Source organism: Chrysochloris asiatica, unplaced genomic scaffold, assembly GCF_000296735.1.
Source record: "Chrysochloris asiatica unplaced genomic scaffold, ChrAsi1.0 scaffold00014, whole genome shotgun sequence".
NCBI lineage: Eukaryota > Metazoa > Chordata > Mammalia > Afrosoricida > Chrysochloridae > Chrysochloris > Chrysochloris asiatica.
In genome coordinates, this window is record NW_006408532.1 from 1,958,168 (window position 1) to 1,983,957 (window position 25,790).

General features: G+C 50.4%; 1 protein-coding gene across 1 annotated transcript in view; it reads left to right on the forward strand.

Annotated features, from left to right (window-relative positions):
• The first annotated feature begins 2,029 nt into the window (after positions 1 to 2,029).
• NEK6 (NIMA-related kinase 6) overlaps positions 2,030 to 25,790 on the forward strand; it is a 44,963-nt gene continuing 21,202 nt past the window's right edge. The window contains exons 1-6 of the mRNA XM_006834750.1: positions 2,030 to 2,139; positions 12,955 to 13,095; positions 14,443 to 14,505; positions 17,942 to 18,052; positions 22,771 to 22,879; positions 24,032 to 24,139. Coding sequence (XP_006834813.1) covers positions 2,050 to 2,139; positions 12,955 to 13,095; positions 14,443 to 14,505; positions 17,942 to 18,052; positions 22,771 to 22,879; positions 24,032 to 24,139 — 622 coding nt within the window. The 5' untranslated portion in view covers positions 2,030 to 2,049. The remainder of the gene's footprint in view (positions 2,140 to 12,954; positions 13,096 to 14,442; positions 14,506 to 17,941; positions 18,053 to 22,770; positions 22,880 to 24,031; positions 24,140 to 25,790) is intronic.

Genomic DNA, 25,790 nt, shown 5'->3' on the forward strand with positions numbered 1-25,790 from the left:
AAATGCCTGTGCAGTGAATAAAGGTCTTCCCTCCTAAGCAGGAAGGTGGATGGGTGCTGTTCCATCTTCACAGTGTCTTCTGGGTTCATAAGCCCAGAGGTGCTTGTTTGCTGGGGAGGCCAGAGAGGCTGTCCCTGACACCAAGAGCAGGTGTCCAGTACGTCAGATTGGTGGTGATGCTCTGGTGGTGTTTCACTCAGGATAGGCACACAGTGTTCCATCAGGGATGATTGCAGTTGCTGTAGCTACAAAAAAACTGGCTCCTTGACTCACCCTAGGGCTTCCAGTGGCCGCTTGTGCAGAGGGCTGTGAGCAGGCTGAGCCCCTGGCTGTCTCATGGTGTCTGGTACAAGGGCAGAGATCTGGGGTCCTGCCTGCAGCTGATGCATGCAGTCAGACTCAGGGCCTGTCCCTCCTGGCTGCCCAGGCAGCCATCCTGACTGTATGTGGTGTTGATGAAAGACACGAGGTAAGACACTGCCCTTCCCCCAAGAAGTGTGAGGATGGGGATATGGGAAGAGGACGGTTTTTGAGTAGGCACATGTGGGGACACACACCTGGCACCTCCCTCGCTGGTGGGGGGATCACCAATAGATCTTTCTCTCCTCAGAGCCTCAGTTTCCCCCTCTACCCACTGGAGATGGCCCAGTCAGGGCTCTGGGTCCTCACTTTGGGGTCAGACTGTGTCCTCTACCTTCCCCACCTCTCTCAGATTGGCCAACGAGAGCTCAGGTCTGAGGACAGACCAGCTATGGCATCAGCATGGCTCCTCCATAGGGCTGCCTATGGAGAAGGCTCCCAGGTCAGCTCCCAGGCTCTCTGCAGGGCCCCTCAGTCCACACCTGTCTCCTCTCTGTAAACCGCCCCATTTGCACCCCGGGCTCTGTGAGAAGCCGCTGCCTGGACGGAGGGCAGAACCTGCAGTGATTCCAGAGCCACTTCCTCCTCCCTGGCCCCCCCGCCCCTTCCCTAACCACACTCATTTTGTGAAATGGAGTATATTCGTTTCCTAGGGTTGCTGTAACACATTACCGCAAACTCAATGGCTTAAAACAATATGAATTTCTTATAGTTCTTTGTGTTAGAAGTCCTCCACAAGTGTGGCTGGCCTAAAATCAAGTGTGTTCCTTTTTTGGAGGTTCCAGGGGACAATCCATTTTGTTGACTTATCCATCTTCTAGAAGCCATCTGCATTGTTTGACTCATGGCGCCTTCCTCTGTCATCAAAGCCAGCAATGGTGGATCAAGTTCTCATATCCCATCATGCTGACCTCCTCGTTTGTCCCCTCCACCCACTTTTAAAGACCTTTGTGATTATATTAGACCCACCCGAGAAACCCAGGAAAAACTCCCTATTATAAGGTCTGCTGACTAGCATCTGCCTTCATTCCATCTGCCACCCTCACTGCCCTGCACCATGTAACCTAACAGCCACAGGTTCCATGGGCTGGGGCGCAAGTGTCTTTGGAACATCCTAATAGCATCTCTCTCATGTTACAGTGAAGTGGTTAAGAACATGGACTCTGGAGTCAGCTTTCTGGGGCTGGCAACCTCAGAAAGGCTACTTAACCTCTCTGTGTCTAAGTGCCCCCTAGAAAAGCAGGAGAATAAAGCAGTACTGCCTTGTGGTAGTTTGAGGATGAACAGAGTGAATTATGTGAGGCGTGCAGCACAATACTTGGCAAGAAGCAGTGCATCAGCAGTGTTGATAAGGGTTGCGGTTGTGGTCAGAGTAGCTAGGGGCCTCTGTGTGTCCAGCAGAAGTCCTCTGAGTGCTGTTGGCCTGTTTGTCCCCACCATCAACCAGTCCCCAGCTGGAAGAAGCTTGGGATTCCTTCTGACCAAGCCAAAGGGTAAAAGACCACAGGCTTTGGCATCAGGTCTGTGTTTGAGCTGGGTGATCATGGACAAGTTACTTGGCTGCTCTGTATTTCAGCTCTTGCATCTGTAAAGTGGGGGCAAATGAAAGTCCTTGGAGAAACCCGGCATGTGTCTAAGAATACTCTTATTCTTTTTTCAGCCTGTGCTCTTGTGAGGCTGGCATGCAGAATGGCGGGACAGCCCAGCCCTATACCCCATGGAGGGAACCCAAACAACCTCTGCCACAGCCCAGGGCCTGCACACCCTCCCGACCCACAGGTAAGCCCTTTTTCTCCCTCTGCAGCATACTGAAGAATCTGTGAGGAACACAGATTTCTGAGGTTGCTTTCTATAGGCTCCCATCCCCTTGGCAGCCCTCTGACAAAGCTCATTTCTTGAATGCTTCCAGTGACAGGAAGCTCATTACCTCATCAAGTGAATTCTTCGCTTAATTCAGCAACACCCAAAAAAACCTCCTCTGTGCCAGATGAAAGCGGAGTATTTCTATGTGAACAGAAAGGCTTTGCCTCAGAGGGACACAGTGAGGGGGCTGTGGGTACCCAGAGAGAGTCAGAGATTTGGGGCATGTTAGAGATGGGGGTTGGGGCATATTCCACATCAGAAAGCTCTTCTTTAAAATGAGATGTCTGCTCCCTCTCTGGTGCTCAGTGAACCTGCCCCCCACCCCCTTATCCAGTAGCATCTTGGGGATCACTGGTGTCCCTATCCCTGCCTCACCCCTCTGTAGGCACCTCTGTGAGCCAGGCTGTCTTCTGCAGCTTTTCTGATGGTGCTTTCTGGGTTTCTGAACCACTTTGCATGCGCTTTCATGCTTAGGCATATGCTGATCCTTGGACCTGGAATGCCATCCTCCACTCCTCCAAGTCTCAATTCTAAGTCTACTCTTGGTACTTCCACTCCCTGACATTTGAGGACCACCTGTGCACTGCCACCACACCTTTGTGCACCTGGCTGATGGCCATGGTCACATCATGTTGGGACTTTCTTTCCTGGCTGGAGAACTCCTCTGGGGTGGGGCCTGCACATGGCCAGACACAGTTGTTTTGTTGTTGTTAAGTGCTATCAAATGGGTTCCGACTCATAATGACCCTGTGTAGGGTTTCCGAGGAGTGGCTGGTGGGTTTGAACTGCTGACCTTGTGGTTCAAAGTGACCTTGCAGTCAGTCCACATTCACCCACAGTGCCATACCAGGCACAGAGCAATGCCTAAATGGTTACAAAATAAGGAACCACAGGTAGATATAAAGTCCTAACCTGGGACATGGCTATGTGTGAGGCACCCAGGGAAAACACAGCCTCATTGGGAAGAAAGATAAGAAACAGCAAGACACCTGATCCAGGTGAACCAGGAAGGCTTCCTGGAGGAAACAGCAGGCAAAGGCCTGGAGGGGTCAGAGAGCTGGGCTAAGGAAAGCAGCCAGGGCCAATCCTATAAGGTCCTGCAGGCTTGTCAGCCTGAATTGCATGAAAAGTAATTGTCCAGGGTGACTTTGTCTCAGGGCTGACAGTTCTGGGACAGAGGGAAGACTCAGAGGGCCACCTTCTTGGGCCATGAAGGCTTTCCCATGCTTTTAACCCCTTAGTTCTTGCTGGAGGACTTAGAGTTGAGTGATGGAACTTGTTTGGGCAGGATAGCACATATAGTTTTATAGGTTACGCACCACACAAAGCTGCCTGTCCGTGGAGGCGGGTGGATCTAAACTCCTTCCACATTTGCTCCATGCCATGGCCCCTGGAGCTGGGCTGCTGATATCACAGGGAAGAGGCATCTTTGCTGATTCAAAGAAGCTCCGTGTATGTGTGTGTGTGTGTGTGTGTGTGTGTCCACATGTTCATGCTCACCAGAACACACAGAGGACTCAGAGGCACTTATACTATTGATACTTAATTTCTATTTCTCATTGCTGGCCAGGGAAGCCTGTGGACACTAGTGGTCCAGTGCCCACTAGGACATTGAGCTGATGACTGGGGGTGGTGGGTCCTCCTCAGGTAATGTAGCAATTTGTCATGTTAAGTCATTCACTAACAATTGAATCCCCCTTGATTAATCTCTCAGAATTAGCCAGTTGCATTTCGAGCAATTAGGGTTAATTACAGTCTCATTTGGCAGAGGAGAGAGTCCCGTAATTATTTCACGAATCAGGCTAAGAAGCGGTGGGATGCGCCAGCAGCAACGTTCATGGTGTCGCGTTGCACATGTTGGAGTGGGTAATGACATAGTTAAAGTGTAATTGGGCTGCTCCTGGGCAGCATCTGTTGGGAGAAGAGGCCCCCAGTCCCACCAGCATCTGGCTGGGTTTGCACAACCTGAGCGCAGAGCAGCATTTATGCCGGGACCACTCTGGGTTGGGGCAGGGAACAAAAGATAAGTCAGGTACTTGCTCACTCCCAGTCTCATGGAGCATGAGTGTTTAAACTCCATCTAGGGAGACATCCCAGTCCGAATCTCGTCTGTTTCAGGACATAGAATTGCCTCAAATTAATGGTGGAGGTATTTTCCTTTATGGAAGAAGGCACTGATGTTTCCTGGAACCACCCTTAAAGGAGGAGCCCTAGGCTTCAAGGGCAGCAAGAATGCTTCAGTGTGGACCAGACTGGAGTTATTTCCCATCTCCATCCTATACCAGCCAGATGAACTCACTGAGCCTCAGTTTCCTCATCTGTAAAATAGGGGAAATCATGGTACCTCTCTCATCAGGTGAATGTGAGATGATACCATTTAAAACATCCATCTAACATGATGTGATGTCAAGTGTCGTGGGTACTGAGGAAATGGTATACCATTGATCTTATATTTTTAAATTCTGTCTCTCATTTTCGTTTTCGCAGGAAAAGGCCCATAGTATAGGAAGATGATTTAGCAAAGACTTGAATTGTGCTTTTTGTTAACCTTCTATGCCCAAGGCTAGTGGTGTGTTCATTCAGGAAGCTTTCCAGCCTTGAGAGTTGTCAACACAGGAGAATATATTTGCTGAACCCCAGAAAAATCATACCTGAAATTCAGATATACTTGGGAAAGCTGAAAAGGCTTGCTTTTATTGAAATTTATAATGAACAAAGGAATGAAATTGGGAAAAGGAGCTTAGAGTACCCCGTACTGTATAATTGTACCAATTTGCTGGAGACCATTTTCATCGGGAATGAAATTCAGGGCTTGACTGAACCTGCTGAGAACCACGTGGATTTCCAAGATGGAAAAAGGTGTTCTTGCCTGAGAAGGCCCCAGCTAACTTGTCTTCCATCTGGAAAATCTTTTCAAACCTGCTTGTGATCTGCCAAGTTCAGTTATATTCGGGCACTATTTTGAGGGAGGAATGTGTATAACTTTGCAGGGGGTGGGGACAGCTGTCGCTATGTGAGGTCTGTATTGCACAGGCGAAAATCTTTATGAAAGTCTTGCAGGAGAAATGATGGCAGTTGGATAAGGGTTAATGATCAAAGATTAAAAGAAAAAAAAAGTTGCTGTCAAGCCAGTTTCAACTCTTGATGACTCCATGTCTGCCACAGTAGAACGGGGCTCCATAGTATTTGCAGTGACTGATTTTTCTTCTCAGGCACTTCCGGATGGTCTTGAATTGCCAAAATTGGCAAGCAGCCTATGGGCCATTTGCACCACCAAGGAACTCCAACCAAAGATTGTTGTTCTTGTTAGGTGCCATCTAGTTGGTTCCTACTCATAGCGACCCTGTACATAACAGAACTAAATATTGCCGGGTCCCGCACCATCCTTGCAATTGTTGTAATGATTGATCCGGGTTGTAGCCATTATGTCAGTCCATTTTGTTGGAGGTCGTCCTCTTTTTGCCTTGGTCCTCTCCTTTACTAAGCATGATGTCATTTTCCAGGAACTGGTCCCTCTTGATAACATGTCTAAAGTACGTGAGACAAAATCTCCACATTCCTTACTTCTAAGGAGCATTCTGGCTGTGCTTCCTCCAAGATAGGTTTGTTTGTTCTTCTGACAGGACTTCAATATTCTTCACCAATGCCATTATTCAGAGGCATCATTTCTTCTCCAGTCTTCCTTAATTTTTGTCCAGCTTTCCGGTATATCTGGGGCTGTTGGAAATACCATGACTTGACTCAGGCACACTTTAGTCCTCAAAGGGACATCTGTGCTCTTTAACACTTTAAAGAGATCTTTTGCTGCACATTTCCCGATGCAGAACGTCATTTGATTTCTTTACTGCTTCGTCCATAAGTGTTGATGGTGGATCCAAGTGAAATAAAATCCTTGACAACTATAATCATTTCTTTGTTTATCATGATGTTGTCTGTTGGTCCAATTATGAGAATTTTAGTTTTCTTTATGGTGAAATGTAATCCATACTGAAAGCTATAGTCTTTGATATTCATCAGTAAGTGCTTCAAGTCCTCTTTGCTTTCAGCAAACAAGCTTGTATCATCTGCCTATTGCACATTGTTAATGAATCTTCCTCCAATCCTAATACCGTGCTCTTCATATAATCCAGCTCCTTGAATTATTTGCTCAGCATACAGATTTAATACAACCCTGATGCACATCAACCAAAGATTAGAATTGTTATAATTGAAGACATGCTTGCTAAATGTGGTAAATTTAGCAACTGTCTGACCTGGGGTCTGGGGCCTGCCTTCTGTGGGCTGTTGGTCTGCCAGAGGAACCCTACATGTAGACAAACAAAGATGGCACAGAGATTGAGGCCACAATGGAGGGATGGACCAAGAGGCTTTGGAAGCCCAGAGAATGAAGCGGCTAGTTCTGCTCAGGGCATGGGGATGGGGGCAGGAAATCTCCAGAAAGGAGATGATGTGTGGGCTGGCATATGATCAGGAGTTTGGGCAGGACAGTGGGGGTGGGGATGGGGGATGGTAGCAATGGGGAGAGTGACTAGGGGTGGATAGATCAGGAAATGGTAAGCAATCCTGAAGGTGCATGACCAGTTGAGTTAGAGAAAGTAGAAGAAAGTCTGGTGTTTATGACTGGCCTTAAATCCTGCTAGAACATTTAGAATTGAATCTATAGCTCATGGGGAGCCCATCATGGGTTTTAAGTTGCTTGGGTTTTTCAAGAATCACTGTTAACAACACCACTTGCTGTTGGGTCAGTTCTAGCTTGTATGTTGCAGAGTAGAACTGTACTCCATAGGGTTTTCAGTGCTGTGAAATTTCTAAAGCAGATCTCCAAGCCTTTCTTGTGAAGCACCTCTGGTTAGTAGTTGAGCGATAATTGTTTGCTCCTCCTAGGGATTCCTAAGATCACTATTGGCCAGGGAGGAAGGTGACTAGGAGGAGGTGAGGAAGTACCTGTAGCCACCCCAGGTGGATGCTGCCTCACTCTTAAATGAGTAACCCATTTGGGGCTGAACACAGGGAGGAAAGGTTCAGAAGCTTTCCAGGGAAAACTCAGCTATACTTGGTAACTAAAGGAATGAGGGAGAGGAAGATGCCCCGATGCCACTTACCTTCTGACTTAGTGTCTAGGCCACTTAATTCTTCCTCTTGGAGCCTTTGCTTGTTGGCCATTAGAACTTGTGTCAAATTGTCTTGTCCGTATAGTCAAGCTCAGCATTCTCAGAATACTCTCCCAGAGGAGTCACGACAAGCTAGATTCTTTTAGATTTTGTATCAGGCATCTTCAGGTTCTGGGGGTCTTGCTGTTGGTCACCATGAGTGGATGGCCCATCCAACCGAGTGCTGAGACTATGGTGACAAAGACTGTATTAGGGGAATGGCACCAGGCACATCTCTCATTTGGTGGTCATGCCAGTTTCCAGGAGGTCTTCTTAATTCAACTTGCAGGTGAGGAGACTTGCCCATTTTGCCTTTTGAGTCAGGATTTATGCAAGTCTTTTATGGCTGCACAGGAGCCCTGGTGGTGCTGTAGGATAAGCACTGAACTGCTAACCACAAGGTCGGTGGATCAAACCACCAGCTGCTCCTCAGGAGAAAGATGAGGCTTTCTGTTCCCATACAGATTTACAGCTTTGGAAACTTTATTCAGGGTCGCTATGATTTGAAATTGATGCAGTAGCGAAGAGTTTGTTTTGTTGTTGTTGTTGGTATTCTGACTGCACAGGTTCTGGGTGGCACAAGCAGTTTGAACCTTTGACCTCAACAATTAACCAAAACGTTTGTGGTACCAGCCCGCCCAACAGTACCGCAGAAGAGAGGTCTGGTGGTTGGCTTCCATGAAGATGCCTGCCAGGAGAACCTTGTGGGGATGACCACTATCCTGCAACACATGAGGGTCACCATGAGTTAGAATTGACTGGGTAACTGCGGGTTTGGGTTTTGTGTGTGTATGTGTGACTGTATTTCTGGCCTTAAGGTCTGCAAAAGTGCAGATGGACTCTTTGTTTGAAATTAGTCAGATCAGGAGGAGCTGAGCAGGGTTGGCGTTGTAAGAGTCTGACAGTATGGACTCTAAATTACGCCCTTCTCTTGTGCATGCAGATTTCAAACATCTCCCTATATACAAATACACTTAATCCATTCCAAGTTCCCTACACTCGGTGTCAGATGCCTTTGAAGGTGAAATTCGTTTACAAGAAATGTCATCCTGATGAAGTATGCTTTTTAAAATCATAGAAATGGTTGCCTTAAAATTAATGATGCATTGCAAATATCAGAAAGAAAAAGCCACATCCAATGTAAAGATGATTAAAATTCAGGTCAGAAGTCTGACTTAGTCAGGCTAAATTTTTTAATGAGATTTCAGAAAATTAATTGGGCGAATGCATTTTTTCTTCTTTAAACATGTAATTTTATGCTTCTGTTTTTCTTTTTTTTTAAGGATTTGTCTAAGGTTGAGGCTTATTGTAGTTCAAATGTTTTAAACTCAACTCCTTGCCGTCTGTGGGGGGCTTGTTTGTGGACAATTTGATCCAACGAAAGAAGGGAGCCTCAGTTTCCCGAGCACTTTTCGGGGATGGGTTGTCCTGAGGTGGCCTGTGGTAGTATTTTGGGAGAAGGGTGGGATTGGAAATGGAGGTAGCTGAAAGACCTCGCCATCTCCTTGTCCTCTTGTTTGCCAGTTCCCTTCTGCTCAGAGGCTCATCCTTTCTGACCCACTTGGGCCGCTGCAGAGGGTGTAAGGGATGTCACAGGGTCCGCATCCCTAAGTCTCCTCCCCCTTGTATTCATCACGTCTACCTTTTGGGGATGAAGTACTGAGGGGCTCAGCCCCCCTGGGGAAGGGGACGGGGAGTCAAGTGTGGCTTCCAGGTGGACAGTTCCCTTAGACTGGGAACCTGAGGTGGACTCATGGTCTAGCACTGCCCCCTGGCTTGCAGTCCTGATGGCCTGTGCAGGTGACATTGACCAGTAGTAAGATAGATGATGTCATGATGATAGTATTAGTTAATAGATAGTAATAAGAAGGATGATGTCATGAAGATACTAATAAATGATGATGACATCATAGTCTGCATCCATTATGCAAGTGCAAGTTCACCCCGCTGCTAGTCTGCATTCACCAAGATTACTGCCCACCCCTTCTGGTCAGAGACCCTCAATGGGATGATGACCATGAGGGTGGTTAAAGCAGCAGCTGAGAACTCTCTGAGCTTGTTCCCTGGGCACTGTGCGTACCTCTCTCAACTCATCCTCAGTCCCCTAGGAAGTAAGGGTTGTCATACACCCATTCTACAGATATTCTAATGGTGATTCCAATAACAACAGTGAGCATATTGTATTACTTATGTGTCAGGCCCTCTTCTAAGACCTTTCATTCATTGTGTATTTAACCAGTACCCTCACTCCCAGTAACCCTCTGAAGGGGTTACTGTCATTGTCTCCATTGTACAGAGAAAGCCAAGGCCCAGTAAGGCTTATTGGAGGCCAGGAAATGGCAGAGCCGGGATTTGAATCCAAGCCTCAAGGCTCCAGTGTCTTAATTCTTGGAGCCAAAACAGTGGTCCCATCTACTGACTGTGCCCTGGGGCTCACATTTATGTTCCCAGGAGTCAGGGGAACAGTAAGTATGAGTCAGTAGTTTTCTGAAAGGTGATTAATGTGCTTGTTAATTATGATTGTTGTTGTTGTTGTTGCTGAATGCCTTCGAGTTGGTTCCGATCCATAGCGACCGAGTATAGAGTTTCCAAGGAGCAGCTGGTGAGCTCAAACCACAAACCTTGCAGTTCAAACGGCTTTGCAGTCTGGTGCATTAACCCACAGCGCCACACCAGGACTCTGTGATTGGGGCACCATTAATTCGGCTGTTCTAGGGCCCACTCTGTGATGGGAGCTTTGAGATGTGTTGTATCCGTGAACCCTTAAACTCCTGCAGTGGATGTCTGGACAGCAATTGGAAGCTTCCTGGACCCTTTTCACCAACATCCTCTCCTGGTATGACTAACGTCTCTGTGTCATGGACAGCTGGCCCAAGCTCCCATGGCTACAAGGATACCAAGACATGCCAAAGGCTGACCCAGGAGGGCACAGAGACCTTGAAGAAATGGCTTAGGGAGAACTGGCCTTTGAGGGCCAGAACTTGTCCCATTTCTGCCCAGAGCTCCTGAGTTAAATTAGGGCTCAGACTCTGCTGGCTCATGTGTCTGTATCTGGAAGTCCCTGTGTCCTGAGGTGCCCTCCACCTGACCAGCATGACCCCCAGGGACAGGGGGTACGGGACCTCACCCTGGCCCTTCCTTCGGAGGGCAATGTTTGCCCTGTAGCATGCCCGGCCTGTGCCCGATGCCCAGATGCTGACCCTAGCGCACAGAGAGGCTGCCCACAGAGCCTGCCCTCACCACACAGGCTCCTGCCTTTAATTAGGTCGAGTGGATTGAACAGGAAATGCAAATCTGGGTCATTGCATATGCAGATATGCAGCTGAAGTCGAAGGATGCTGGCTGTGATGTCACTCACCTCCGCAGGGCTCTGGGGCTTGGCTATGGAGTTGGGCAGGAGGGCTCCCCCAGCACATCCCTGGGGCAGGCAGTGAGTGGCAGCAACTCTGGCCAACCTCCCACTTCAAGGACCCTTTGGTGGTCATGTCCTCCAAACCCTTCACTGCACAAGGGGGGATACTGAGGCCCCAAGACAGGTGGGAACCAACTCATGTCATCTGGCAGCACAGCTGTGTGGTTAAGGGAGTTCAAGCTCCAGCGCCCCCTGATGAACTAGCCATGTGACCTGCGCCTCAGTTTCCTATCTATAAAATGGAATTGGTAGCCTGTGCTGTACAAGGCTGTTAAAAACTTAACTCATAAAATCTAAGCTAGTCTGGTGACTGACAACGTAGTAGGTACCTAAGACACAGCTGTTTTGTTATTTTCATTAGGATCTCTGATTCTTTCATGTGTCAAGAAAGGTCCTTGGGCTTTTTATGAGGGTGTATAATTTTGGCTACATTTAGAGGTGACAGTGGCTGGACCACAGAGTCCCACTGTGCACCAGGCTGTCTGGAGTACACTTTTGTGTCAGTCCACAAACACTCTCAGAGCACAGTGGGATCATGTACTGGGGACCCCGCGGGCGGGTGCAGAGGCTCTGCCTCTAGTAGCTGAAAGACGTTCATCTGAAACAGGAAGTGGCAGGCCTTGATAGTTGGGGGGTCTTGAAGGAAAAACAGAATATGAATTGGGAACCACCAGCTAGAGAGCAGAGGACTTAGTAGTTGGAGGCCCTGGTTCAGAATCCATATCTGCTATTCCTCACTACAGGGTCTGGAGCCAAGCTTGTGTTTCCTGAAACAGGTGGCAATGATGCCAACTCCCAGGGTCCTTCAGAGGACTCCACAAGATGGTAATGTGCACACAGTAAATGCTCATTAAAGACCCATTTTTCTAAGGTGGGAGTCCTGGTGTGGTGCTGTGGATTAATACGCTAGATTGCAAAGTCGGTTTGAACTACTCGGTGGTTCAAGCTCACCAGCCACTCCTCAGAAACCCAGTACAGAATCACTATGGGTCGGAACTAAGTTGACCGCACTTAACAACAGCAACTTCGTAGGTGGCCTCAGAGAATTTCCCCAACACACACTTGTCATGTGGTGGGTGGATCACCATCCTCCTCCTTCACCAGTCAGGAGTGCCTTCAGATCACTCATATGGAGGTAATTTGCCTCAGGTCTTCACAGTGAAGGATGGACCCGGTATTCTCTCACTGAAGGAAGGAGGAAGCATGGTTACCAGGCTATGAGATGGCGTTCCCATGGCTCCTGAATGGGAGCTTATGCTGGTATAGCACAGAAAGGTTGGGTGCAGGAACTGGGGCCTCCAGCCTGCCCTGAACAAGGAAGGCTACATGGAGCTGTGAGCCATGGGCAGGACTGGACCCTATGGGCCTCAATTTCCTCATCTGTCGAATGGAGACATAACAGGAGGCCAGGTTGTCCTCTCCCCTCCACTCCTCCCTTTTTCATCATTGGCATCCCCTCCTGTGGCTTTTCTGAAAGCATGTTTGTATGTGTGTTACAGGGGTTGAGGGAGGGCAGTCATGGCCACATGTCCCTTCACCTGGCAGCTCTTTCCTTGGGCAGGTTCTACAGCTTAATAATGGGTCTCAATGCTGGCCCTCTGGTTTCTTCATGTCAGGGCAAAAGACGCAGTTTATCCAGAGGTCAGTGATATCAGGCTACAATGCTTAAGCCGAGCCGAGGAATCAAGCTTTACCTTGGTTTTCTCGTCTATGAGATGAGGGATGGCCACTCTACGAGATGAAGGGTTAGGGCTGGGGTGTTAGAGCCTGGGGACCGAAGAACTGTGCTGTGTGGTCCCTTTACATCCTTGACCTTGGTAAGTCACATCCCACCTCTCAGTCAGATGTCCAGTGCACACCTGGGAAGAGTGAGCAATGCAGGTGAGGTCCCCGCTGCAGGGAGCCAGTCTTCTAGGCGTGGGAGACAAACAGAGGACAAGCAAACACCCAAGTAAATTCTGTCATTAGAAATGGTGACAGTGCAGTGGAAATAGACAGCCCCGGTTCTCATTTGCAGTATTGAATAGTTGGGGTGATCAGATGGAGCCAGGTGGGTAAAGGACCTGGCAGGCATTCAGTAGGCTCTCCTTCACCTTGAGATGTGTTGTCAGGGGTACAGGATGGGGTAGTGATGCCCAGGCCCTCAACTCCTCTGTTGTTCCCTTCCAGAGGCATCTGACTGCCCTGTCTTTTCGCTGCTCGCTGGCAGATTTCCAGATTGAGAAGAAGATAGGCCGCGGGCAGTTCAGTGAAGTGTACAAAGCCACCTGCCTGCTGGACAGGAAGACGGTGGCACTGAAGAAGGTTCAGGTGAGCTCGGCCTCATGGGGTCAAAGCTACATCACAGGAACAGCTCCTGTATATATCTAAATAGTGTGACCCTGGGCAAGCCCCTTCCCTTCCTTCCTCTGTAAACAAGAGAAACACCCAACTCGTGGGCCTAGAAGAATGCCAAGCGTAAAGGAAAGGAAAAATGAGCATGGTTGAACACCTGCTACATACCGGATTAGTCAGGTGTCTCACACAAGTAGCCTCATGGAGCCATGACAGCCACCCTGTGATTGGGAATTATTATCCCCTTGTTCAGACGAGGACACACTGAAGAGTTAAATAACTCTCCAAGGCCACAAAGTGAGATGGGGATGGTGACAAGCTTCAAGCTTGGGTCTGCCTCCCCTGGATGCCTGTACTCATGTTCTACTTCTGGGTTCTGAGTGTCCTTCCCCACTTCCTTGCCCTCCCAGAAGAACTGGCAGATGGGGTTTAAGCAGCAAAGTCAGGCCAGGAAGCATTCCAACAGAGCCACTAGCCCCATTTTGTTGGAGGAAATTGGCTTTAAATCCTCGAACAACGCTTCCTGAGTCCCTCAGTTTGCTCATTTGTCCTTAAAGAAGGAGATTAACGATGACCTGGGCCAATGATGCCCAGGAGAGAGAAGGCTATTCAGAAGAAGTCACTCTTTGTCCGGCAGACGGGATGGGGGTTGGGGGTAGCACAAAGAAGTTAGTTGGCTTGTTATGGACGTCACAGGTGACTTGCGCTGGCCCTGACTGGTGCGGGGGACTACTGGGTCCTCAGTCCAGGAAAGGGTGACTTTCTGCTTTTATCTTCCAAGTAGGCTTTCAGCTGGGTTCTCTTTGTCTTGTTTTATTTTCATGCCATGATGTGTTTTCTGATGGAGCTGCCCTCATGTTGACCTTTTGTTTGAACCGTATGAGTCAGAAGGTACTGGAAGGAGCTCACCATTAATGAGCACTGGGGGGGTGGGGGTGGGTGTGCAGGGAGGCCCCATTGCTGGGTGCTTAACCCACATCTTCTTACTCAATCCTACAGCCACCCTGTGTGGTTGGGTTACTGTCCCCAGTTACAGAGGTGAAAACTGAGGCTCTGAGCGCATTTCTTGGCCTGCTCTTTACAAGGTGTGTGACTTGACTTGGCTTGACTTCAGTCTCCTCCTCTGTAAACCGGGGGTAGTAACCTGCCACATGGGTTCAGTGCCTGGCACATAGCGAGTGATCAGTAAGTGGCTATCATAATCATTAGGAGGCTCCCTCGAAGCGCAGGCAGCAGAGCAGGATTTGAACTCAGGTCCTCTTGTCCTGTAGGCGTGCTGGGCACTGTTTTAATAACTGGCTTTCTCTGTTCCTCCCTCCCAAGATATTTGAGATGATGGATGCCAAGGCAAGGCAGGACTGTGTCAGGGAGATCGGCCTCTTGAAGGTGAGTGTGCTGGGCCTCCTCGGAGTGACCTGAGCTCCAGGCTGGGCTGCGTCAAATCCCACATAGTCCATTGAGGGCCAGGGACCCAGAGCCCCCCAGGAAGTTCAGAAAGGATCCCTGCAGGTGGCCGGGGGGCGGGGGGTAGCAGCTGTTTTCTCATGGCTGGAGGTGGGGGTATGGACCCTGCCTCACTTCTTTGCCCTTCCTCCCCCAAGTCAGCTATCCTCGCCCATATCAGCACTGTGCAGTGACCTGTGCCCCTGCTTGCCTGAGGAAAATATTAAGTGTGGACATCTGATCAGACTGTGGTCCTCTGTGTCCATCTCCCTGTATCTTTTTCATCCTCTCAGCCTTTATTCTTCTATTTTTCATTGAGGCAAGGCATGCTTTAAATATTCAGCCACAGAGGTGTGTTTGTCTTGCTTGGGGCCCTGGGGAGGTTCACAGTCAAGGTCACCTGGGGGCAGTGGTACCCTTGTGTGGTCATGCTGTTGAGCTCTCCCCAAGCCTCCCAGCTTGTGGTAGGACACACAGCTGGAGACTTCTTGACTGAAGTTAGATGTGCCCTTCCCCTCATGGGCAGACTTAGTTTAGGGGAGGTGGGCTGACCAGATGGAGTTGCACCGAGTAACAGATGTGCAAGAGCAAGGCACACAGTGGGCAGGGGACAGTTGTTCTGGTCTCCCCAGAATCAGAACAATATTCTGGACTAGACTTTAACCCTGACCTGGGGCTGTGCATTCCTGGAGATTCTACCCACACCCCATTTTTAGGGTTTTGTTTGGGACCTTAGAAGTGATAGAGGAGCCTGGATATTAAAAAAAGGTGTGAGCTTTGGGGCACAGGGGCCTGAGTTGAAATCCTGATATCTTCACTTATGAGCTGAGCTGTGTGTCCTTAAACAAGTGACTTAACCTCTCTGAGTTTTGTTTGCCCATCTGCTCAATGGCAAGACTTCTTGGAACCTGGGATCTCGGAGGATCGAGATGACTGAATAAAATAATGTCTAAAAAGAGACCAATGCGGTACAGCACACAGTAGGTGCTTATGGGATCCTCCACCCTTCCCACAAAGCACACAGTTTACCTGGCAGCATGCAGTAAATTGGGGCTGCCTGTAGTTGGAAGCTCACCAAAGCAGCAGCTGCAGAACTTCAGATCAGTAGTTGAGTGTTCTTGGCCCCGCCCCGGGTTTGCAATCCTGGGCCCTATCTTCATGGACTCCAGGTTGATGAGGAACAGGTGGGCAGCAGACAGTGCCTGTCTGGGGTAACATGGGGCAGGGAGCTCACAGTCCTGTCCTGGAATCAGCTGGAAGGCAGAAAAGAAGTCTGTGTTAGGAAATCCACGGTGTAGATGAGGGGTGTGGAGGTGTTAGGGATGAGGCTGGAGAGTTGGTGGGGCCAGATTGTGATGGCCTCAAATGCCAGCCTCAGGATAGCAAGCTTGAAAGTGGGAGCATAGGGGAGTCACTGGAGGGGTGTTAGAGCTGGGTGGGCTTGAGCCACTGCCAGCAGTGTGTCATGGAGGTGAGTCTGGAGGCAGGGTGGTCTGAGGGAGACGTTTTAACTCTATTAGAGATAGTAAAAGAGCTTTCAAATACTAACTTTTTAAAACCTTAAGTAATGGTCAACGTTGGCACCTGAAAACGATGTGTAAGGGACTCTGATTTTCCAAATTTGGGAAACAATTACCCTCCCCTCCTTCCACCTGTGCTGCCCACATTGAGTGAAGGAATTGCCCAGAGAACATGTTGAGTGCCTTTTTAAAGCCAGTCTGTTCCAGGTCCCTGGGCACAAGAATGTGTGGCCACAGCCCCTGCCTTGAAGTGGTCCCTGCCCTGTTAGGAGTCATTTTGTTTTCTCTTGGCCTAAGCCTGGCAGCCTAGTGCCATGGAGCATGCACCCGCTCCAGCTTACTAGCCATGTGACCGTGGACAAGCTGCTGACCTCTCAGGGCCTCTGCCTCCTCTTCTGTGAAAAGGGGGATATCTTTAGAAGGATGGGAGAATCCATAAGCAAATATATTCGAAGGGCTCAAGCGTTAAGTCCCAGGCACCTGGTGTCAGAAGCAGGCGGCCCTAGCAGCCAGCCCCAGCCTCTTTGGGGAACACAGATCCACATCCTTAGCTAACAGGATGGGCCAGGGGAAAGGAGCTTCGAGAAGGAACATGCCAGGACCCCAAAACCAAAACTTCCCACCATAAAGGTGGGACAGGTGTAGAATCAGCATGTCATTTTATCACTGCTGAGAACGAGACCCAAGGGATACAACCCAGCGAGGGAGGATGGACTGTCGACCGACAGACCCATTCCCCGTGAGTCCCAGAGAGTCAAACAAGAGGGGGATGTCCAGTGCCCGCGGCTTGTTTTGTCACCTTTCCTCCTCAGCAGCCACCCCCACAGCCAGGCTGCCCAGAAGCTGAGAGTGTGGCAGAGAGATGATTGCTCTCAGGAGAGGGACAGGCATGAGGCAAGTCACTGGGGGGAGGCTGAATGAGGCTGGTTTGGAAAATGAATGAGGTGTGTGGCTGTGTGTTGTCTACCAGTGCTCCCCTGACTTAGAAGCCATGGGCGCAGGGAAGGGCACAGGGGGCGCGTGTGTGTGTGTGTGTGTGTGTGGCACAGATGCCTGTCGCCCTCCCACTAGCGTTTTTAGAAAATAGGCTCTAAATTGGTTTCTGGTTTCTAGCTAACAGAGCCTTGTAGATTGGATCTCCATATTAGGGGAGGACCGCTGAATCCCCTCTGCTTCCCCAGTTTTGGTGCAAATAGTCCATTTTGGTTACAGACGGACCCTGTTATGATTTTGTAAACCAAAGCAGTTGCCAGGCAGGGGCTGACATTCAACAGGTGGGGTGCCTTCATGTCCATGCTCCCCCTGGCAACAGCCTCAGCTCAATGGGAAGATGAGAGGCAAGTTCATCAGAGTGGTCCCCTGCCAGGAAGCCACAGGGGTGTGTCAGCAATTGAGTAAGTGGGAATGAAAAAGGAAACTGACACACACTCTTGAGTACCAGGGACAGCCATGGGGGCTCAGCCCTCCCTTCAGGGTCCTGGCTAGTGCTGCTGATGGTGGTGGTGGAGGTCTCCATAGCAGTCTGTTGAATTGGGCTCTGGGCCAGGCACTGCTAGACACTTTAAGAACATTCGTCCATCTAATCTTATAGCCACTCTTCAGAGCATTATGCCCTTTTTACAGATGAAGAAACTGAGACTTGGGGTGCAAAATGGCTTTCCCAGTGTCACCCCAGTCTATCTGACTCCCAAGGGCAGGCCTTCCCCCATTGCCCCCCAGCCCCCAGCAGCCGCCTCTCCAGATATGCCAGATTCTGCCACCAGGTGCCAGGTGGTCATCAGCACGGACAGACAGACACTGGGGCTGTGCTGCGTGCTGTCTTTGACTGGTGTCATTTCCTCTTGCTTTCTCTCCTACAGCAACTGAACCATCCAAACATCATCAAGTATCTGGACTCATTTATCGAGGACAATGAGCTGAACATTGTGCTGGAGCTGGCTGATGCGGGCGACCTCTCACAGATGATCAAGGTGAGGGTACCTCCCAGTCCAAGTTCCTTAATGCTCTGGCCTTAGTGGAGGAGACAGCAACCCCCTTGCCAATGCCCACAGGTCTCTGCCATGGTTCATAGTTCCGTCTCAGACTCTGTCCTCAGTTGCCATTAACTTCTGGGTGCGCCGTTCCTTCCCATCAGCCTCAGGGAAGCTCAGCCTAAGAGAGCCTGGTTTGCACAAGCAGGCAGAGATGTTGCTCAGACAGTCAGGTGGCTGGGAGAGGGCCAGCCATGCTGGAAATGACCCTCTGACCACCCCACTGCCCCGCCTGCCCATGAGAGCATGGGCCACTTCTCCCACCTTCCAGGAGGAGCAGGGACAGCAGCACCCCATTCCTAGGTCAGGAATCTGGGAATCCATCTAGTGCCTCATTTTACACACAAAAAAACTGAGCCCTGATAGGTTACAACACTTACCAGGGGGTTCCCAGCAATGTGGGGGCAGATCCATGTTTGTGACCCAGGTCTCTGGTTCCCAGCCTGGGACCCACAGTGGTCACCATCCCCAAGATGATCTGCCCAAGGCTCCTCCAGCTCTGAGGGGCATCATCACTCCCATTAATGACTGAGCCAGAGGCCTTACAGCCACTCAGTGCCAGGTCTGGCTCTTGCTCTGCCCCCTGCCCCACCCTAGGTAAGGCTGGATTGATCAAGCCCCTGCTGTGAGCCATGACACAAACAGGAACACGTGTACCATGCCATCTCACTGTCCTCACACAAAGAAAGCAGGGGCCAGAGAAATTGAGCCACCAGGAGCCTACATCTGCCTGACCCCCAGATCTACTCTCAGTTCCACTCTCTGCTCAAGCCCCTCACCACCCCCCTGCTGGCCTAGACCATGTCTCCAGGCCACCATTAAGGGCCCCTGTTACCAGCACCTTGCCAATATCTCAGTCTGTCTGGCTCCTGAGCAAGGCTGGGCCACCCTCAGACCCCTGCCCTGGTCCCAGCCATACTTGAAAACAGGGCCAGAAGAGGGTTCTCAGTCTTTCCCACTAGGCACTGGGGAGTGAGCCATTGCTGGCGCTTGATCTTCTGAAATTTGGCTCCAAGGAATATGGGCATCGTTGGGAAGCGTCATTACTTGAGCTGTTATCACCTGCTTTTATATTTTCGTTGACATATTAATGCATTTGTAGAGATGTTAATCTTCACACAGATCCCTAGTGGGAACAGATGTGGTATATCATGTCTTACTTCCTCCTTCTTGCCTCCCCCCACCCCAACTTCACTTGTTTCTCCTTCACGTGTTCTCATGCTGAACACGCATGCACCAAGGCCCCACTCCGTGCCAGTTCTGTACCAAGATGTGGCACAGAGGGGTGGGGAGGGCATTGGTGTGGGCCCAGGAGCCCTGTGTGAGCCAGTGGAGACCAGTCCTGTGAGAACCAGGGGAGCTTCCTAGAGGAAGTGACATCCTGAGGACCACAGGAACAGTTGGTGAGCAAGTGGGGGTGGGGGGTGGAAGGGGCATGAAAACCCCAGGAGTCCCCCCAAGAAGTTGAGTCCATCCAGAGCATTAGAGTTGGTGAGGGAGGAGTATGTGAGGGCCTTGAAGGGCTCAGGACTCAGAACCTGGCTCCAAAGTCAGCAAGAAGCTCCCAAGTCCTGCATATCAAGGGAGTGACAGTCTGTCTTTGTGTTCTAGAGGGTGGGGAAGTTCCACTCTCTGCTCAAGGCCTTCACCCCACTGTTGGCCTAGACCATGTCTCCAGACCACCATTAGGGGCTCCCATTGCCGCAGCCTTGCCATGGTGGGGGTGGGGCCTGTGCCTTGGTCTGCTGTGCTGGGCGGATGGAGAGGAAGAGCAGAAGATGGAGGAAAGTCCCCCCCTCCTGCCGTTGCCCCAGACAAGTCCCACAGGGAGGACACCTTGCCCCCAGTCCCAGTGGACCCCAGATACCCTGTGGGGCTGGATGGAGTCAGACAAACCAAAAAGCCTAGTGCTGCAAAGTCGATTCCAGCTTACAACAACCCTAAAGGCCAGAGTAGAACTGCTCCATTGGGTTTCTGAGGCTGTTAGTCTTTCCCCAGGCAGAGCGCCTAATGAGGTCAAACTGCCCAGCTTTTGGTTAGCAGCCCAGCACTTAACCTACTGCACCACCAGGACTCCTTTGGAGTCACACTTGCTTACCCAGCTGTCATCAAGTTGATTCTGACTCTAGCGACTGAACAGGACAGAAGAGAACTGCTCCGTAGGTTCTGCGGTCATAATTCTTTATGGAAACAAACTGTCACAGCTTCCTCCCACAGAGCAGCTGGTGGGTTCAAACCACTGACATTTCAATTAGTAGTCCAGTGCTTAACCCGATATGCCAGGGTTCCTTTAGATTCAAATCCCTCCTTTTCCTGCTCCGCACTTTTAATTTCCACCCTGTTCCCAGGACGAGAGCATTATGGGAACTGCAGGGCCTAGTATAAGCTCCTAGTTTAAAGAGAGAAGAAGAGGTATGTGGGTGTCCAGTACCCCCTTGTGCCTGCCTTGGGGAGGGGTGGGGTAAGATGCCCCCTTCCCACTTTTCCTTTACCCTCCATCCCTTCTCTGTGGTCACTGGGTTCAGATCAGTTCCCTGACCTCACAGGGTTTTAAATGGGGGCTATGTGCAGGTTGGGTTTCTGGACAGCGACCTAGCTTCTAGGCTCTTCAGGCCAGCTTGGCACCATCCTGCCCTGCTGACTGTGGGCCTCTTGCACCCCTTCTCAGGCCTGTTCCTATTTCCTCTCCTGGGCCTCTGGTCCAACTCACCAGCAGAACCATCAAGTAGGAGAGGCAGGGTTGAGTAGTGCTGAGATCAGTCAGACACACCCACTGGGTGCTCCTTGGGCAGGGGCCTGTGCCTCGGTTTCCCTATCTGTAACATGCCCAGCACAGTTCCTGGTCCTTGGTAGGAAGGAGTTCAGTTTCCTGGGTCTTTCTCACTCCCCAAATGCTGCTGGGCTTTGAGGAGAATGAGGGCCTTGCCAGGGTCCAGCTGGCCTCTCTCTCCATGGTCAGCAGTATACTGGACTGGCCAGTAGACCCTGTGTCTTAGCATCCAGGCAGTCCCACCAGGGCCATGACGTCAGCATTATTTACTAGGAATGGTGAAGTTGGGAACTGTTGCCACCCAGAAGCCACCAGAGACCCTGAGCCTTCCTGATAAATGTCAGGTGGTACTTATAGGACATGACATTTAAAGAATCACCACTTACGGTTTCACGAGTCCCACTTAAATACTGTAATGAGGATTAACCAACAGCACACTGCAAATAACATCCCAGCCCCAACCCTTCACAGAGACCTGGGGCTGGCCTAGACTGGGGACTCTGTCCTGGGAACCTGGGATGGCTTACCCTTGAGGTCCCTTTCCCAAAATGGAGCCTTGAAAGAGCCTCAGGGGGCTTTACTACAACCCAGGGCTGCCAGCTGTGACTGTCCCACCGTGGGAGGCACCTCTCCAGCTGTGGGCCTTTGGGTATTTCCTGAGACTGTCTGAGCTCAGCTGTGCATCAGGGATTGCTGCCAGAAGACCTGGGATTGAGCAGTGACCCTTACTAGCTACTGTATGACCCTTAATTTCCTCATCTGTCATCCTGATTGAGGGCCCAGCACAGTGTGTGGCACATACCAAGTACTTAGCAAATGTGAGCTTAGGTCCTTTTCTTCCACCCCAAGTCCCCCTTCCGAGGCTGGTGAGGACATCCTGGATTGGTTCCTGTGTTCCTTGACCAGTTGCTCTGGCAAATGGGCCACAACTTCACCTTTGAGAAGCAAGGGCTGTCCTGAATGAATGGGACGTCCCTGAAGAAAACCCTGTTACTCAGGTACTAGGCTCCTGAGTCATCATGACTCTACCCCTTCCAGCAAACCCACCTCCAGCTCTGAGGTTGGCATCCAGGACCCCCATGGAGTGCTTATTGACCTGAACTCTGGACAAGGACGCATTTCCCTTTACTCCTTCCAGGACCCTATGTCACATACAATCAGGGCATCTTGTTTTGAATCTTCTTAATTTTCTGGAGCATTGAGCATCTATCTTAGGCCCTGAAGTAGATTCACCTGTTGAAACTGGGGGATTCATTTGAGAATGTAAAACGCTTTTACATTAGATTCGGGCTGTGTTGTGAACGACCACTGTTGCTCTGAGACTTGTCAGTGCCAAGGAAGAGCTAGACTGGGACTGGGGACGGAGTGCCTACCCCAGCCTACCCTTGTAGGAGCTCCATGTCAGTGAGTTAGGAGGAAGAGACAAATGCGTGCCCAGATGATTCCAGAAAAAGTGTGATTGAAAACTCACTCAATGCCATCAAGTCAATTCTGATTCATAGCAACCCCACACAGGGTCTCCGAGACTGTAAATCTTTACAGGAGCAGACAGCCTCATCTTTCTCCCATGTGATTGAAAACTGCTTTCACCAAATGCAGTCCAGATATGCATCCCATCCTGGAATACACTCTGGGCAGGCCGGGGACAGATGCATCCTACGCCAACCTCAGGGAGCATTCACTACTGGGTGGGGGATGGACAGGTGGTCCACAGCAGAGGTGTGAACACTCATTCCTGTCCGCATTGTTTGTTCAGTAGCCTGAGCACCCACCTAAGCCAGGTGCCAGGCTGCCCGCTGGAGACAAGACTGGGGTCAGTGTCTGTTTCTTCCTTCCCTATGGCCTCTCACCTAGGCCTGTCTATGTCTCTTATTCTCTCCCACCACAGTACTTTAAGAAGCAGAAGCGACTCATCCCCGAGAGGACGGTGTGGAAGTACTTTGTGCAGCTGTGTAGCGCTGTAGAGCACATGCACTCACGCCGGGTCATGCACCGAGGTATGTGTTGCCCCACAAGGCAGCTTTCCCCCCAGCAACTCAGAAACAGCCCTGCCTAACAAAGACGGGCCAGTTTGTGTTCCTTTCAGGGATCAGAGAGTAGGCAAGTTGAGGCCCCAGGCCCAACTGTACACACACGCCTCGTAACCCATGTCAGGGACAACCCCATGATGGGGCCCAGCAGATGTCAGGAAGTCACATGAACCCCAGGGAGCAGGAGCCATGCTCAGTCCCTGACACTCAGCAGAGGGACTGACTGGAGAGACTGCCAGGCATGAGCAGTTACAGTCTGCAGCCGGCTCCACCTGGGGAGGTCAGGGGACGCATCCCAGAGAAGGTGCCAGGCATGAGCAGTTACAGTCTGCAGCCAGCTCCACCTGGGGAGGTCAGGGGAAGCATCCCAGAGAAGGGAACTTTTATATGGACTTTGAAGTCTTAGTAGAAGTTGGCTGGGCAACAAAGGTGAGATGCCTACGAGGGAGTGTTTCCAAAAGTTGTCGTCATCTCTGAGTGATTGGGAAGATACCCTGGATGCCAGGCAGGGTGCCGGGTACTTGACACATTTCACTTCACTGATTCCCTCATTCATTCATTCATTCATTCCATCTGTATCCACCAGTTTCTGCTGCGTACCAGGGACTGCTCTTATCACTGGTACAACACAAATTACCTCACTGAGTCCTTCATCCATTTATTACACAGATTTTTCTTGAGTGCTTACTAGGTACTATTCTAGGCACTAGGAGTACAGCTGTAAAACAGAAAACAATAATACACAAATCCCTGAAGTTAGACCCATTTTGGTAGTATTGTTATTGTTCAGTGCTGTGGAGTCCTTTCTGACACAGTGACCCTATGTAGGCTTTCCAAAGAGTAGCTGGTGAGTTTGAACTACCAACCTTGAGGCTAACAGTCCAGTGCAATACTTATCCTACAGCACCACACCAAGACTCCATTTGAGGAAGCTGAGAGGGAAGGTAAATTTCTTGGGGTCCCATGGCCAGTGCAGGACAGAGCCAGGGCTGGGATCTTGCCCTGAGAGTGAGCCCAAGGGCAGGGCCCACCCTTGTCTAAAGGGCCCTCCATCCTTGGCTGCCAGCAGGCCTCCTCCTTCCTCCTGCTTCACACCAACCCCTTCTCCTTCCCTGGCAGACATCAAGCCGGCCAATGTGTTCATCACAGCCACAGGCGTTGTGAAGCTCGGTGACCTTGGCTTGGGCCGCTTCTTCAGCTCCGAGACCACGGCCGCCCACTCCCTAGGTAAGCCGAGTCCACCTGCACCTCAACAGCGCCCCCCAGTGGTCCCAGACTATTGTGTTGGGACATTCACTTGTATCCTCGTCTCTCCAGTTACTGAAGGAAAACACTACTTTTGAACATGAAATTCTCCTCATTTCTCTCAAGTCACAAACACTCCCCAAGCACCTGTTCTGTGCTTGCCTCCGATACAGTGAAATGAGCCCCTCAAGTGGCCTCACAGCCCCTCCAGGAAAGAATGACTGGGTCTAAGCTCTGGAGAGGGGAGATGGGCCTCTGTTGCATGCAGCCGTAGTTCCATCTTTATTGCTATATGTTATCTGCTTTGTCCATTCTTCTTGGGGTGAGCATTTGGGCAGTTGATTCTACCTGGGGTTTTCTGATAGGCAGTGTGGTGGCTCACTCAGGCAGAGGTGATGTTGTGGCTGGATCACAAGCGTGACCTGGAGCTGACAGGGCAGGGCAGGTGAGAACAGGGTGCACAGAGGTGCTGAGGCTCAATAGGTGACCTGGTTTGGCTGGAGAGCAGGGTCCTTGGGAGGGTGCCACAAGAGGTGTGGCAGGTGGAACCTTGAACCCTGAGTTCATTGGTCTGGACTGTACCATGGGGAAAAATGATGGTGGGCTTCAGAATCCAGTGTTAGATTTGTAACTTATTGTGAGCCTTGGAATGATGGATGATGAGAAAATTTCATTGGAAAATAGGAACCGGTGGAACACCAAAATAGGACTCCATGTGTGTTACAAAGAGGCATGTCAGCGTTTACCCATGGGCCTGTGTGGGGAGGGCAGGGGCACCCAGTTTTCTCTAGAGTCAGTTCTTTTTCATGGTGATTTTCAGAAGGTGATCATCTTAGGCACTGCCCAGATCTAGGCAAATGCACCCCCATGTGTTCAGGAAGGAGATGGGTCCATGCTGGATGGCTGCTTCCTTAGGGAGCCGCTGTTCTCCATTCATCCCTGCCAGTCTCCTAGCTTCCTACATCTGAGTTCATGTAGCATCATCTGCTGATACGGAGCCGCTTTCTGAAGATGCACTTTCCTGGTAGAAACCAGCACTGCTCATACAGGTCCCAGGAGCATAGAGGCTTCAGATTAGAACCCGAGATTCGGGAAATGTATTCCTGTAGAGATTAATGGAGTCCTGGTGTGGCGCTGTGATGTACAGGGTCGCTATGAGTTGGAACCAACTCGACGGGCATTTAACAACAGAGATTAACAGCCAGAGCTGCATTAGGAGTGTGTTTATATATGTGTGTAAGGAGCTCTGGTAGTGTAGGGGTTACGAATTGGGCTGCGAACCTCAAGGTTAGCAGTTCAAAACTACCAGCTGTGCCGTGGGATAAAGGTTCTGCTCCCGTAAAGATTTTACAGCCTCGGAAACCCTGTACAGGGTCGCTATGAGTCGGAACCGGCCCCACGGCACACAGACATATATATGTGTGTAGTCTGTGGTGTGTGTGTGTGTAGTCTGTGGTGTGTGTATGTATTCTGTGGTGTGTGCGTAGTCTGATGTGCGCATGTAGTCTGTGGTATGAGTGTGCAGTCTGTGGTGTGTATGTGTGTGTGTATAGTCTGTGGTATGTGTGTGTAGTCTGGTCTGTTCTGTGTGTATAGTTTGGTGTGTGTATGTAGTCTGCAGTGTGTGTGTGTG